This window comes from Callospermophilus lateralis, chromosome 9 (genome assembly GCF_048772815.1).
Source record: "Callospermophilus lateralis isolate mCalLat2 chromosome 9, mCalLat2.hap1, whole genome shotgun sequence".
Lineage (NCBI taxonomy): Eukaryota > Metazoa > Chordata > Mammalia > Rodentia > Sciuridae > Callospermophilus > Callospermophilus lateralis.
In genome coordinates this window covers 53048892-53065540 of record NC_135313.1, presented here as the reverse complement: position 1 = coordinate 53065540, position 16649 = coordinate 53048892, and the positions used below count along the sequence as shown (strand labels likewise).

Here is a 16649-nt window from a genome sequence, read left to right as displayed (position 1 = left end):
ACATTATATCATTACATTAGTTTAAGTATTGCAAGAATATGCCAAATGGAACCTAATTTCAAATCCAAACATTCTATTTTCTACATATCATAACTATGTGGCAGGACATAGCCATTGCATAAGAGGCTGTGGATCTATTTTGAAATAATTTTTCTTTTTAAACTTAACATTATGTTCTTATCCTGAATTTACAGGTTTTAACATCCAACATCCTCCTAACAATATAGGAGACACAAAAATGACAAAGATAAGCAAAACATAGTTACATTAATGTCCAAAGAGACATGATAAAAGCCCACACTCTAGGAAGGAAATCATTATACCTTTAGCAGCTGGTTCAGTCACCTGCTGTTTTTCACGTTTGGTAATTGAAATGTGTATTTTTTCTTCAACAACTTTCTTTGGCTCTTCAGGCACTTTAAAGATATTAATTATTAAAGAGCATTAAAGCCAGACCCATGAATATTATGAAATAAAGATACATGAAAAACTGAAATGTAAGAATCAGAACCAGAACAGTACACTCAGTGAAACAGAACAAGAGACAAGATTCTAAAACACAGTCACAGTCACACAGTTGTTTTGGCTAGATATTACTCTGCAATATACCTTTGGGCGGTGGAGGTTTGAGTTTCTTTGGAATGGGCACAGGTACTTTTTCTTCGGGGACAGCTTTCTTCGGCACTTGAAAATATCAATATTAAGAAATTTAAAAACCAGAACCAGATTTTTCAAGAGTTAGTAAGAACAAAAAGTTAAATACCATATACAACAGAATATTCCCAAACACATGATTTGCACACTATCACTTGAACACATATTTATAGGGGACAGACAGACAGGAAACCAAATCATACATTACTGAGATTTTTTCTCACTCTACCTTTAGCTGGTGGGGCCTTTGGTTTTGTGGGAACTGGTTCTTCTTGGACACGTTTTACTGGAACAGGCTTCTCAGGTTCTTTAAAAGCACATACAAGGTACTTAATGTTAGACTTTAGAGCATAAATCAAAAATACTTCTTAAAAGGAATCAATTAAAATAGTTGATCTTTTACCTACAGTGCATGCATAGCCTCAGAGGTCAGTTACGACGAACCCCGAGAGACCTACAACTTCTATTACTCTTTTCTCCTGGCTCTGCACTTCAGGTAATTATAACTCATTGGTATGTATTAAATGCTCATTTACTTTAAATAGAAAAAATTGTGACTGAAACTCCTCCATCTATAATATTGGTTTTTAATGCCAATGTGTAGAACTATGAAGAATGTTCTCAGAGTTTGGCCACAAAACATCAGAAAGTAAATGAGTGAAATAACACTTATTTGTTTCAAAATTCTAGTAGGAATGTGTTCTATGAGTAAAACAAATTCTTCAGAACTAAAACTATTTGCTTGCAAATTTGGTCTTCATTGGGTAAAACAGCGCTTTGTCTGTCTTTACTTTGGAAGTAGTTGTTAAGTTTGGATGGTGGGAACCCCGAGGGTGAAGCCCCAAAAGAAGCTTAAGATTCACAGAAATTTTTTTCCCCCAGACATTATCCAAAAAAGAAATATTCTGAATTTGCCAAATGAAACAAAGTTCTTTACAAATTTCTTTGGACATCCAAAGTTTTATCCTGTTCTAATGGAATTTGCATACTTTAATGTAGTTTGGGATTTGCAGTTTTGTTCATACCTGTGATATATTCTTCATGCTCTTTATACTCTTCATAATGTTCAAACTCACGTTCTTCATATTCTTCATATTGGTCGTATTCTTCTGTTGGTTCATACTCCTCATATTCTTTATAATCCTCATATTCTAAATATTCCTGGTAGTCCTCATCCCGTTGTTCTGAAACAATTTCTTCTTCTCGGGTGTAAGACCATTTTTTCTCTTCTGTTACTGTTACTTCTAGAATAATATTGACAACAGGCAGCATTTTATTTGAAGCCCACTTAGGGATGATAGAGACCATGCGTTTGGTTTCATTCCTGTGGCTATTTCCATGCACTGGTTATGGGAGCCCCTGATTATCCTCTACTGGTCAAGACATCATAAAATGTACATTTACTAATGGTGATTTCAAATGTCTGAATCCCTGACTTTAGTCAACAATGAGTCAATAAAGTAGAGGACTAAAATTGGGACTTAGTGGGCAAAGAGTCAAACAGCTTCATGCTTTATGTTATTTAATCAAAGCATAATATACCTTTCGTGGGTCGAGGTTCTCTCTTTGGAACTTCAATGGACACTTTTTCTTCTTTAACAGCTCTTTTTCTGAGTTCAGTCACTTTAAAAGAGTAATTATTATAAGTAAATGGGAAGATTCCAGAAATATATATGTTAAGAGGAATTTTATACAAGTAATCCAAGGACGAAGACAGCCATAATGGTGCTCATTTAAACTTTTCATTTAAATGGCAAGAAAAATCAATAAGCTTGGAAATAAATATAGTCAAATATACTTATGAATTGGTTTCTGTCTAAGCCACTTAGTACTTCAAAGATAATGAAAAACTTTAGGAAGCTCAAGCAGAATTTACAAGAGAGTTAACAAAAAAGACAACAGAAATAATGACTAAGCACAAGCATTAAAGAGAAACATGTTACAATTCTAGGGTATTTTTAAAAGCTCTATTGATACAGTGTAGAAAATACAAGATTTAAAATTTTATCAAAGATTGACACATAAACAAGCATTTAGGCAAATGAGTTTAGCAAATGGACAAATAGACAAATTAAAGGACAAACACACTTTAAAGAAAACTATATATTTTGGGGTGAGATTCACATCATTTTAGGAAAAAAGTACTTTCTGGTCTCAGAATGTTTCGTTATGAAGTGATATGAAATAGCATGCTTATATTTCTTACTTTCTGATATGTATTAAAATAATTTTTTCTAGTGATACTAATTCTATTAGGATGGTTTCAATAACTAGATTCTTAGTTTGATTTCTTGAAGGAGTCAGTATACCTTTGGCTGGTGGCTCCACCTCTCTTCTGGGTTTGAGTTTGGGAACTTTTTCTTCTGGGACAGTTCTCTTTGGTTCTTCTGGCACTTTAAAGATAGATTTTGCTTTAAAGAATTGTTTCCCTCATTCACACCACAAAAAAAGACAACCATACAGTAGTAATGAAAACATGAAAGACTCAACATGTTCATTATTTCAAATGTCAAATGACAATAACACCCACAAGAACCCACACCCATGACCAAAGCACTTAGGAAGGTGGGTGAAGACAACACTATTGGTATTAGAAGGCTGATGTACCTCTCGCTCTTGGAGGCTCCTCTGTTTTAGTTACAGCAACAAGAACTTTTTCTTCCTGGGTAATTTGCATGTGTCTCTCAGTCACTTAAAAGATAATTTTAGGATTAGGGAGTTATATTGTTTAAAGTGGAATTTTTAAAATATAGATTGCCAGAAAGTACTGTCATTTTAGAAGAATTTACAATGCACACAGAACACATCACAAGTCAGTAGGATTCTACTCAAAGACGAGGCAATAACACACCACGGCCACCAAAAGACAATAAACTCTACACACAAGGTGTGACCCAAAGGACAGCAACTAGAGAAAGAAAGATAAGACTTTAAAACTTCTCTCATTTTGTGTGTGTGTATGTGTGCTGGGGGATTGTGTTTACCTTTGGCTGGGAGAGGTTCTTCTATCTCAACCACTTTTTGAGGAACCCTTTTTTCTGGGACTGGTTTCTTTGGTTCTTCTGGCACTTAAAAAACATCAGGTAACATGGTTAAATGACATGAAAAGCACTTCACATTGGCACATTCATTTTCTTATTCTTGCTATACAAATTTGAAGAATGTATCAATTAAGATAAAGAAAGAGAGACAGGCGTTATTCAAGAATAAAGCAAAACACAATATACCTTTGGCTGGTGGCACCTTTTTAGGAACTGGAGCAGGAACTTTCTTTTCTGGCACAATTTTCTTAGGTGCTTCAGGAACTTTAGAAATATTAGGTTTAAGAATATTAGTTTGCATTACATTAAGAGGTGATATGGTTTGGGGTCTTAGAACTTACTTTTTGAAAAGATCACACACACACACACACACACACACACACACACACGAATGACTATGCTCAAGAAAAATGTTCAGATCTGTGCTGATGAAATATGGGTGTGCCAAATAGAGGCCTTACTGTGTGAACACAAACAGTCCTGCGCTTCTCTCGGAGACATTGTACCTTTAGCTGGTGGAGGCTCCTCAATTTTAGCAGGAACTTTGGGTTTCACTATAATTTTCTTCTCCTGCTTCTCAGGCACTTGAAAAGATTATAAAATATACTTGTAGAAAATATGCAGATTTTTTTTACAATAAAAATGTAAGAAATCTTTTTCTTAGTCATGCTATTTATCAATATTTGCAATACAGAGCATAAATTGGCTATAAGAGAACAGAAAGAACAGAACAAACCGACAGAGAAATAAAATTAAGATTTCCATATACCTTTAGCTGGTTCAGCTTCCACTTTCTTAGAGATAAAGTGTAGCTTTTCTTCTACAACATATTCCTCAGGCTCTTCCATCACTTTAAAGACATTAATTTTAAAGAAGAAAAGCTGTAGTGTTTTTGTGTTTAAGTTTAGCTGTGATTTATCATTTAAAAGAATAACTAAAATAACAAAAGTTTAACACTTGCAAAGTTCCTGATTGTTTCCATTTTAAATACCTAAAGGATATTTAATCAGAACAAACACCTTAGTAAAGAGTATGGGAACTATGTCTCATTAATTTAATGTTCAAGTATATCATAAAGATAATAACACTTATATTCATAGGAATAATAGGACACATATAAGACAATAAAAAACGCTAGTGGAAAAATAAACAAGAACACAAGATTTGAAGGGAACTTGCAAAAATAACCCAACACTCTAGGTTTGAAGGCTGCAGGACAAACATATACATAAGGATTTAAAAGTAACTTGCAAGATATTTTATGCACCCCTTCCCTGCTTTGCAGGATAAGAATGGTGACTTTTCAATTTATGTATTTAAATTAATTACAGAATAGAAAAGTCTAGTTAAAAACACATCAGCTCTTTACAGTGAAGGTAAATCTAATGGGCCACCCATCTTTTAAGCTTAATGAAGACTAAGAATATCCTAGAGTACCTCTCCTTTACCTAAAGTCTGGAGTAGTAAAGAACATTTATAATCTATACCATCAAAAACTGAAATCAGACCCAGGCAACAAGAACATTTCTTATGTGTATGTTATGTTTGGTTTTCTAGATACTTCTGGAATGTATGGGGTCCTCTTCAAATTCACTGGATTCCTGACCATGCCCACCATCATGACCTTTTCTGGGAAGTATAATAGAACTAGCAAGCTTCCTCTTGAGAAGTCATACCCCATCCTGTTCCGTCCCAAACCATTCAATTTAGACTGTGCATATTGAATTTCAGAGGAACTTTTCTTCCAAACAGAGAAAGCAGATGTGGTGTACCACCTTTAAATTAACTATAATTTAACTCTTCGTTTCACCAAGAAGAGAGTTAACTTGTTAAGAAACTTTATTGGTTCCGTTTTAAAGCAGAGCTATTCTAGAACTTTCTTAGGACATTTTTATTTTTATTTTTTGGATATATAGCTTCAGTCAGAATGTTGGATTGTACTACTCCTATCTTAATTCACTGAAAGGGTATTCCAATAAAATAAATTCACAGATTAAATGATAGAGAACTAGTATTATAGGTGCAGGAACATCTGAATAACAAGTCAATCTGATCACAGATATTACATAATTATTTTCTCCATATGTGCAATAAAGGAAAGCCCTTTGAGTCAGTTTCAGATTCACGAATATGGCCTTCATGTCTGGAAAGTAATGAGGTAATTAGTATTTTATTGTTCACTTTACAACTGTGATTCAGGACATATTAGTAACTTGTGTAATCAATTTAATGGGTGGTCATTTGCCTTTGTTAATGCATAGAATAGAATGGCATAGAAAATATAGAAGAATATCACAAGTATATCACATATTATAAGGCTAATATTGCTACAGTGTTTCAGATACATATGTGTTTGAGAGAATACATACATGTATGTATTATTATAACATAAAATACATTTCAACTGTGGACCATAGTAAAAAAATTTTGACTACCAAGGTGAAGTTTATGCTAGTCTTCCATGCGGAAGCTGAGTCCTATCTCATGAAAGGGTAAACATAGATAGGGATACCTTCTCCCTTAATTAATTTTGGGCCCTTTTCTCCTATATAGCTAAGTAAGAAGAGATGAACAAGAAATATGCTAATTTTGTGTAATGCTCCTGAATCTTGTGTTTTGAGCAAAAGATACAGTGAATGAGGCCCATGATGTTCACTGAATCTGTGTCACTTTTTGGTGTGACTTTTCATTAGTCTGATAAACTGTGTAAGACAACATCCAGACTCCAGATCATCACTAGCGTGTCTGTGTTGTTTACCTTCATATTCGGTTATCTCCACTTCCTCCTCCTCCTCTCTTTCCTCTTCTCTATAGACTGAAACAGACACTCGTTCCTCTTCTTCATAACTCCATTCCTCCTCTGCAGATATGTTAAAAGATAAGATTAAATTTAAATTCAGCATGCTGAATACCAGTAAGGGCCAGTGTTCACTAAAGATGGATGAAAGTTCTTCTACTTGCTGAGGGTCATAGGACTTCTTCATTACAAGAGGGAGAGAGCTGATTCAAGATGAGGGACAGAACAGCTCAAGACTGAGAGGGGTAGGGCCACTTTTAGCACCCATTCACTTCCTTAGAATGATTCAAGATCACTGTAGACATAAAAGAGGCAATTCCAGAAAGCTATGACAGGTAGACACATTCCAATATCAATACAAGGGAAGTAACTGACCAGGACAAGTCAATAAGCACATCTGGAAACAAGACACCAAGGAAACACAAAAAGACCTTCCTCCTTCACTTAGATTATATACCTTCATGCCGCATGACGTCCACTCTCTGAGGAACTGCAACGGATATTTTTTCTTCACCAACAAATCTTTTTTCTTCTACAACAGTTTTCTTAGAAACTTCAGCTTTAAGAAAGCATTAAAGTTGAAGTTTAAAATGCAAGAATTTTAACAATTCTCTCTCTTTAGGGTTTGGGAAGATTTGTACAGTACACTACTTTCATTAGCAAAATGGGAAAACAAATATGGTGAGAATACAAAGTCTCAGAAGCAAGACAGAGGGTCAGTACAGGAAGAGACCCAACAACAACAACAACAAGAATTCACATGCTACACAATTTCTGTCAGAGGATGGAGACAAATCCTACCTCGGGGAGGGGGAGCTTTCTTAGCGACAGGAACTGGCACTGGAACTTTCTCCTCTGGGACAGGTTTCTTAGGTGGAGCTGGCACTTAAGAAACATGACATACATTTAGAGCTTCGGTGTTATCTCACTGAAGCCCCACACAAAACACAGATAGGCAACCACCATACACCCGGATCACAAAACCGACAAAGCACAGTTAGCTATGACATACGCTGTATAAAGATGGTTCTTGGAAAGATGGAGGGACAAATACCTTTTGGTGGTGGAGCTTCTTCCTCTTTCTGAGGAACAGGTCTTCTCTCTTCAGGAACTCTCTTCTTTGGTATTTCTGGCACTTAAAGAATAGAACTTAATTTTAAAATGTTCAACAAGGCACAACAAATAGGCAACATAGAACGGGCGGGCAGGCCCATTTAAGAAGGCATGCAATTAAAGAAGCTTCAAGGAAAGACAAGGTTATTTCATGGAGATGGGATGAAGTACCTGCTGGTGGTGGAGACTCCTCTCTTTGAGTAATGATAGTTATTTTTTCTTCAGTGACAACTGTCTTCTGTACTTCAGGAACTTGAAAAGACATTTTTTGGAATTGACTTTACAAAGTAGCTAATGCACTTGTTTTATAAGAAAATAGACAGGTTGGACAGACACCCTTGTTGAAGTCTCACTCACATAAAACATTCAATTTGAATTAAACTAATTCAATTAACCGCCAAACACGAGATGTTTTGCACACAAGACACAGGAATGGGACTGCTGTGCTAAGCAAGTTACCCTACCTTTAGCTGGGGGCGCTTCCTTTTTCTTTGCCACAGGAACAGGAACCTTTTCTTCAGGGACAGGTTTCTTTGGCACCTCTGGAACTTAAAAGTTTTAAAATGGAAAATTAGTTGAAACATGAATACTTCCACCAGGGGGCACAAGCACACCCACAAATTTTTATGAAGCTTGTTAGTGTTATAGATTATGCATCAGTGAAATACTGCAGAAAATTAAGCTAACTACAACCTTATAAAAGTTATAAATAATGTCACAAATATGGCCACTGTCACAAATAATGTCTTAGGGACACTTAGATTCAGACAATTAGAAATGGATTATATAACAGAATGGTGTGTGTATATAATTCAACCTTTACTTATATATTAGATTGCTTTTGCAAAAGACAAATCAGTGATTATAGTGTGTAGATACCGTATCTAGAAAACTATTCTTTGTACCAAGAAATCAGGTCCACAATGGCCGTGGGTTTAATTTTAGACTAAGACTAAGATGTAACAGAATAATTGTATCTATATAACTTATTAACCCCCATTTCTGGTGATATTTTCAGGTATGCCTGTTGTGTATGCAAAGTTTGGTAAAAACTTATTATAGATTAGGTCTCTTGATCTTATATCAACTGTGTCAATGATCTGTGTATAAAATGTTGTGGATATGTGCATATCTGTCTTCCTCTAAGGACTCTATAGTTCTGAATGAGATCTCTTACAACAACAAAAAAATATTTAGGGGGGTTTAATTGATCTATTCTAAGCATTGATGATGGTGACTTTTTAATCAGAAGATGAATTTCAACAGCATGCACTATTGGCAATAATAGTACCCATCTTACATAACATACTGGCAGCTTTTGTGAACCCCTACATTGCTACTCTTGCATTTGTAATTATCTTGGTATAATTACATAGGGATGCATCTTTATATGTATGTCATGTTTTATATATAAGCAGCATTTATACATATGCACATGTTACTATGTGTGCTTGTTTGGATAAATGAGAGATACCTCTGTGTCCCCTTCAGGTGTGATCAAGTGATTTTGGTATTAGTAATGGTTTTGTATTTAAGGATAAGAGAGTCAAAATTATCTTTTTAGTGGTTTAACCTGTTTTTTTAAAAAAGCTTCAGAATTCTGAATATTTTAGAAAGAGACAAGCAGATTTCATTCAAGAAGAAAATGTAGAAACATTGGGAGGTCAGGCAAAAAAGGGATACTATTCAAAATGCAAGACTTCAATAGGCATGGTTCTCTGAAATTGGATGATGTTGACTTCCAAATCTCTCAATAACTGACCAGGTGTGTATAGTTGTACCTTCAATACCCCAACGGTGCCTTTATTCTTATCCTATTCCTACCTTAGGAATGACAGTAGATGAATCTGACATAATTTTCCTATGTACATATATGAAAATACTCAAGTGAATTCCACCATCATGTACATCCATAAGATCCATAAGATTGGGGTCCTAATTAGGGTAAGATATAATCTATGTATGTGTAATTTTATCAAAAAGGATTCTACTGTCATGTATAACTAAAAAGAACCAATTATCACTCTTCCCAAGCCCCCAAACACCCAAACCAACAAGAAAATTAGTAATTGGTAATATACCATAGCAGCACATTTTTAAATAAAAACATCCCTGTATAAAAATACACAAACTAGCTACTTAGATAACTGCCACATTTCTGAAAATAATGAAATTCAGTTAATATCTCAAGAAACATGGTGAAAATAAATGTCAAAAAATTTCCATGTTTGCCACTACTGAAGATTTGTTATTATTGACACTTAAGAAGGGTGGCCATCACAAGCAGCATTGTGTTAGTCTTTATCTACTTGACATTTACTTGTGCCAAACACCCTCCATCTCCTCCTATTCATTCAAATGGTTTTCTTAAGGAAAAGTCTGTACACAGGAGACAAAAGGGCTTTTTTCCCCCCTAGAAACAGGTCTATAAAAGACAAGTTTCACAAATATTTCTTCTTTCTCCAAGAGATGGAAGATATTAAAAATTTAAGATAGCTGTTTGATATAGTTACTTCTTCTAACAACATTTTTTGGTGGTGCCTTAGAAATACTCAAAATTATAAATAATGTACATCAAGGAGGTACAGCCCCAAAGCTGTCAAACATTAAAAACAAGCATCACGCAAGAGACAAAATTGGAAGACAGCACAGTGCAGTTGAAGGCGGTACAAAGCAAGGAGCTGGTGTCTGGGGCACAGGGTCTCCCCATTATCAGTTCTGTGTACCTTTTGGGGGAGCAGCAGGTTCCTTTTTCTTGGGTACAGGAACTGGCTTTTTCTCCTCAGGCACAGGTTTCTTGGGAACCTCAGGAACTTTAAAGATACCATTGTTGAAACAATGTTGAAAAGTCTAGTCTCCTTCTGAGACATTTAAGATTACATTAAAGCATAAATCCTCAGTAAGAGTGTAAGAATTTAATGGTAATTTAACCTGCTCTACTTGTGATAGAAAGAAATGCTGACCACATTAATACTATGTAAACATTACATACAGTACACGAAGAAAAGACCCGGTTAGTAAGGCCTGGTGTCTAAAATGGTTTTTGATACGCATATAACACAACAAATTAATGAAACTGACACAGAATTAAAACATTACAGATGCTACTTCATTAATACACAGATTTCATAGAAAAAGACACAAGAAGACAGAAGTTATGAATTAAATTTTCAAAAATATTATTCTACCTTTGGGTGCTGGGGGCTCCACCTTTTTAGGAATGGGAACAGGGACCACTTCTTCTGTAATAGCTTTCTTAGGTGGCTCAGGAACTTTAAAAGAAATGTGCCATATTTGAGAAATTAAGCATTTTGACAAGGCATACATTCTTGCAAAGCTTAAAGAGTAAACACGCCCTTTTACGTCAGCTGAACGCAAAAAAGTGATACATCAGAAACCAGGATTAATGGAGATGGCTGAACAACCAGATAACATGATGGTTGTCACCTGTAACTGTAGGAGCCTACAGGTTGGAGCACCCCTGACTCTGAGGTCCCAGGATCTGTTCCTCAGAGACAGCTTTTGAGCGACATCAATAACTTTGAGGATAGTTTTTTGTTGTTGTTGTTGTTTTTGGGTAGCAACTTTATAAGGCAGTTGCATGAGAACAGTTGCATTAGATTATCTAAGCATTTTTTATTTTTTATATCATAAATACTTAAAAGTTTGGCTGGAGAGAGTGGGTGGAGCATTGGCCTACAACAGTTACTCTATCTTCTAATTTTTGGTGGTATAAATTCTGACATGCTGGCTAATGTGACTTCGTTGTCTAGGTGCTCCAGGACACCATTATATAGTATTTCTACCACAAAGAAAATAAGCGCAAACGACCTCAGAAACACTGATAATCATAAAATGTAGTGAAATAGGAAGTAGTAAGTTTAAGTATCTATTAATATGCTTTGAATTTATTTAATTGTACACTTATAGAATTTAATTTTTAATAATGGTGATAGAAATCCACTGACTGAAAGCTTCCTAAAAATTTAACCACAGGCTGAGTGTGAGCTGGCTCTGCCACATCTGAAGTGCCTGGTCATTAGATTGCGAGCTTCCTAAAGCAGGGAGCAGCCTTGTGTTTTTTGTTCCTCTCCTGTGGGGTTCCCATCCCCCATTATGTCCTGTGTACAGTTATTGAATGTTATAATATTCATTATTATTATGGTTGTGTGTACACTATGGGGTTTATACCAACTTTGAAAAGATCTCAAACTTAACATGAAGTACTAATACCTTTAGGTGGTGGCTCAATCTTTTTGGAAACAGCAACATGAATTTTCTCTTCAGTGACAGTTTTCTTTTGCACCTCCGGAACTTTAAAAAAACCGTATGTTTTAATTACTGACATGCCATGTTGAGAGTGGCAATCACAGTTTACAAAGAACATGGAAATAAATTACAAAGAACATGGAAATAAATTAAAACAGACAAATGAAAACAAAAAGGGTGACAGAGTTACAAGAGGACAGAAAGGCCTACAAGATCACAAATTAAATAAGAAGAATAAACATCCATTTAAGATTCTTCCATTTGAACCCCAAGTTCAAATTTGACTTATACCTGTGACTGACACCTCCTCCTCTGTGTGAGAAGCAAAGAACATCTTTTCTTCTGAAATGACCATCTTCTTTGTATGCACGGCTGGTACTTTAAAGAGAGTATTTCACATTAGTATTTTCTTTTTCTAGGACAAGACATCAGATGAAACATATAGATATTACATTATATTTAGGTCTTTGGACATGGATTGAATGGGTTAATATGAGCAGTTGAGAACAAATTTAGCTTCATCAGGAAACAAATCATGTTTTGATCTAGAGCAACATACAAACCATGCAGCCTTTCAAATATTGTTAAGAATCAAATAGACACAACTTCTTCACATACAACACAGTATTTTTCTAAATCCATTAGGGTCTATTCATATAAATGAGAGGATGGGGAATGTTATATGCAATGGAATATATTGCATATTAAAGTTAGAAAACTACTCATTAAACACAAACCTTCCTTAAATTAAAATGTAATTTTTAAGCGAAACTAAAAGCAGAAATAGAGGATGATATTATTTAAATTATGCACATGTACAATTATATAAAAATGTGTTATATAAAAAATGTGCTATTTTGGAAATGACTTGTGAGTTATCTAGCAATATATGTATACATATCCATATGCAAAACTAAAAATGCTTAAAACTGGTAGCTGAAAGACAAAGATGTGTACCTTTCACTTCAATAATTTCTTCCTGTACTGGAGTCCGGGAAGGTTTTTGTGGAACAATCTTCTTTGAAACTTCGGGTACTTTAAAAATATGTACAAATATATTTGTATCGTGAAGGATATTGCTTTGGCAAAAATTTAAAAGTACCTTAGTTTAGATGATTATATAAAGAACTAACATGAGTACATCAGTAAACAGATTCCTGGTGTACATGATGCTAGGAATGTTTTAAATGATAATACCTTTGGTGACTTGAACTTTTGCTTCCTCCACTCTTCGAGAAGTCTTTTCAACTTTTTCAACTACTGGCTTCTTTACAACTGCAAGCATTTTAAAGAAATTGCAGTACTTTTAGAATTTCTACTAAAACTCTCTCTACACACACACACACACATATGTATATATGCATATATATGCATTATTTTTTAAAGAGAGGCAGGTTTGGTGCTCTGAACCTTAAGCACAAGTTTCTGTGCTTAAATTATGTTGGTTGTATTTATTTTAAATTTATCAAAACATTCTTTTTATCATCTGTTTCGTTGAATGAATTAGATATAAATTATTAAAAAATCACTAACCCAATAAAGCTTAGAGAAGAAGTTGTGCCTATCGGATTGAACTGGTGTTTCATACATCTTTGCCAAACAAGCCATGATAATGATGTTGATGCTCTGATCTATTTAAATAATTCCAGCTACCTACCTTTAGGAGGCGGTGCTTCTTTCTTTTCAGGCACTTTTGCTGGAATTTTTCTCTCATGTGATTCTTTAATAAAAACACAGGATAAGTAGGGAGGCTTAAGTCATTAAGTTATAATAGTATTAATTACAAATGAGATAAAAGGCATACATCATTGTGAAGATAATCAGGTTAGTAGCATATTGCTGACATGACTCAATGCTGGTTTCAAAGCAAAATCAAGAAGACATACAGCAACACAGTGCAAGTTGGAAGTCCTACACTGGAAAACAGCACTTGGAGCTTGGAAACAGGACTAATTGATTCAGCCTATAATGTCATGATGGTAATTCAAAGGATATGCCTGTTTTAAAGAGGAAGTTTTCAAAGATTTCTGATATTAAGAAATCTAAGTGATCATTTCATCATTGTACATTTACGTAGCACTGAAAATACAATGAGCTGAGCAAAAAAGAGGAAAAGGGTGCCCAATTTACACATACCTTCATAAACCTCCTTTTGAACTTGAATGACTTCTCGCTCTTGGTAAGTCTCTTCCCAATCTTCCTCCCCTTCATCATAACCTTCTTCCCTTTCATAGTACTCTTGCCCTTCTTCAAAGTCTTCTTCCCATTCCTCGTGAACTTGCCTCTTAGCTTCTACCTGGATCTCTTCGTAGTCTTCATCTGGTTCTTCATAATAGGGTTCTTCAAAGGGCTCTGTGTATGGCTCCACTTCCAATTCATCATAGGGCTCTTCCACAGACTCTATGAAAAGTCTCTTCTCCTCGTAGACTGCCTTTTTCTCATACACAGCTTGTTTTTCTTGCTGAACCTCTTTCTTCCTGGAGATGGTCATTATTTTTACTTCTTCAGCCTTAGAGGATACATCAATAATTTCTGGAGCTAAAATAAAAATAAATAAATAAAGATAATAGTAGCATATTAATTATATCCATTCAACTGCTTTATTAAATGAAAATCTACATAGTCAAACATTATCAAGTACCCCACATGTCAGCATTTATATTGATAACATATTTTTCTCTGCATTGGTAATCTATTTTTATGAACTGTGATACACAACAGAACGTATCAAGATATACTCTACTCTTGAGGGGGTTTTCCAGTATCAAAAATATGGACTCAATAAATAATATCATCTTCCATTGTTTTATGGGAACTCCAGTTTTCGGAACCCCCTAGCTACTTCCCATGGAACATTTTAATATTTGATAATTTAATGGAATTTATATTTAATGTTTCTGCAATTAATCTTTATTTAAAGTTTCAATTATTCTTGCAAATATGTTTCTTTTTGAACCTACATTATTTTACCATCAATTATGACCCATTAGTTTAATAAAGACAATATTTAGAATTATGCAAACAAGCCAAATAGTTGTTTTTGTATAACAGATTTTAAAAGAACTTTAAGACTAGAATTATTTATGTAATACTTAACATTTGTATTAACTGCAACTAAAAGCCCTTCCTTCTGTCCCTCACTGCTTTTCTCCCTTTGGCCACTGCACAAAGGAGCTGAATGTGTAACTGGGTTTCTTTTCCTGGGATAGGGAGCAGTGTGGAATAGCCATTATTTCATTTTAAGATTATTTCTATTTGTATTGGTGCATTATAAAAATACATAATAGTGGGATTCATTATGCCATATTCATATATGCACATAATTTGATCAATCCACAATCTTCCCTTTTCCTTTCTACCTCCCTTCCCCCATCCCCTTGTTCTACTGGTCTCCCTTCTATTGTTATTATTTTAAAATCACTACTTTATAATTACATATATATAAAGTGGGATTCACTTTGGTATATCCATACATAGACATAGCATGATTTGGTAGATTTCATTCCCAGAACTTTCCTATGCACTTCCCTCCTCTCTCCCTCTTGACCCTCCTCCTATTCTACTGGTATTCCTTCTATTTTTATGAGATATCTTTTTTAACTTCCCTCCCCCTCCCCCCTGCTAGCTTCCAGCATTTGGCCCTTGATTGTCTGAATCTGACTTATTTCACTTGGCATGATGTCCTCCAGTTCTATCTATTTATAAGCAAATGACATAATTTCATTCTTCTTTATGACTGAGTAAAAGTTCACCACATACACACATATACACCACATTATCTGTTTTTCTGTTACCAGACAGCTGGGTTGGTCCATAAATTGGCTGAATTTGTCATTATTTCTAATGTTAATTTTAATGGCAGATGAAATTCTACAAGTTTACAATATGCTAGAAGCATAGTATTTAAAAATAAGAATAAATAAGAGAAATGCAAATCTTAGGAATAAATGGAATAACAATTTCTCTTTATTTACCTTTTGCTGGAATTAATGTAGTAGGAGGCGGAGGCTTCTTGGGAACCTCTGGGACTTCAAAAACATAAAATTCATGATTATTTTTAGATTATGTATTATTTAACATTCCCTAATTTTGTTCATTATTATTAATCATTTGTATGGTGTATGACTACTAATACCCACACCTACCGGGAATCATTACAGACCTTTATAGTTTCCAGGTCTAGCTCATTAGGTATGCTATACCATGCTAGATTGACAAAAAAAACAAAAACAAAAACAAAAAAAACACCACAGAGACTGAAGTCTGGCTCTAATTTAGACTTAAATCTAAAATAATTTAAATTTATACCAAATACAAAAGGGGTGTTTGATATGTCCAGTGCTTCATTTGTTCATGAAACATATGAAGGCTTTTTGAACTTCTTGTGCTCCTGCATTCTCCTTCTTTGAGGAGGTGCTGTACTTTAATCTTAGTCAAATGGGTTAAAACTGTTAAAATTAAGTTATGTAAATGTCTTCTTCAGTACCTTTAGGATGTATTAAAGGGATTTACTTTTCCTTCAAAAAAGTATTTCAGTTTAAAAAATCCGGTCTTATGACTAATACAGTCTCTGTTTTATTGACATTTGTAAACCAGGGAGGTTCTTGAGTTGGGTGGGACCAGCCTTTGAGCTTCTATTGGGAGGACTTGGTCAAGTCCAGCTGAGGGATTTCAGTGCAAGGTCTCCTTTAAACCACGAGCCAGAAAGAACAAGCACTGTTTGGTGTTGCTGTTGAGTGCTGTGGGTGGGCAGGCACAGGAAGACTGGAGAGGAG

General features: G+C 34.8%; 1 protein-coding gene across 27 annotated transcripts in view; it reads right to left on the bottom strand.

The window, feature by feature from the left end:
* Positions 1 to 16649, bottom strand: part of Ttn (titin) — a 265404-nt gene that overhangs the window by 142853 nt on the left and 105902 nt on the right. For all 27 annotated transcript variants that reach the window (XM_076866699.2, XM_076866711.2, XM_076866701.2 and 24 more), the window contains 26 exons: positions 15849 to 15902; positions 14011 to 14412; positions 13532 to 13594; positions 13072 to 13149; positions 12832 to 12909; positions 12166 to 12252; positions 11839 to 11919; positions 10794 to 10877; positions 10332 to 10418; positions 8070 to 8153; positions 7777 to 7857; positions 7547 to 7627; positions 7294 to 7377; positions 6950 to 7051; positions 6454 to 6555; positions 4465 to 4545; positions 4202 to 4279; positions 3882 to 3959; positions 3639 to 3722; positions 3262 to 3345; positions 2964 to 3047; positions 2197 to 2277; positions 1680 to 1898; positions 884 to 961; positions 610 to 684; positions 324 to 416 (listed from right to left, as the gene is read on the bottom strand). In XM_076866699.2, the coding sequence (XP_076722814.2) occupies positions 324 to 416; positions 610 to 684; positions 884 to 961; positions 1680 to 1898; positions 2197 to 2277; positions 2964 to 3047; positions 3262 to 3345; positions 3639 to 3722; positions 3882 to 3959; positions 4202 to 4279; positions 4465 to 4545; positions 6454 to 6555; positions 6950 to 7051; positions 7294 to 7377; positions 7547 to 7627; positions 7777 to 7857; positions 8070 to 8153; positions 10332 to 10418; positions 10794 to 10877; positions 11839 to 11919; positions 12166 to 12252; positions 12832 to 12909; positions 13072 to 13149; positions 13532 to 13594; positions 14011 to 14412; positions 15849 to 15902 (2583 nt within the window). The remainder of the gene's footprint in view (positions 1 to 323; positions 417 to 609; positions 685 to 883; positions 962 to 1679; positions 1899 to 2196; positions 2278 to 2963; positions 3048 to 3261; positions 3346 to 3638; positions 3723 to 3881; positions 3960 to 4201; positions 4280 to 4464; positions 4546 to 6453; positions 6556 to 6949; positions 7052 to 7293; positions 7378 to 7546; positions 7628 to 7776; positions 7858 to 8069; positions 8154 to 10331; positions 10419 to 10793; positions 10878 to 11838; positions 11920 to 12165; positions 12253 to 12831; positions 12910 to 13071; positions 13150 to 13531; positions 13595 to 14010; positions 14413 to 15848; positions 15903 to 16649) is intronic.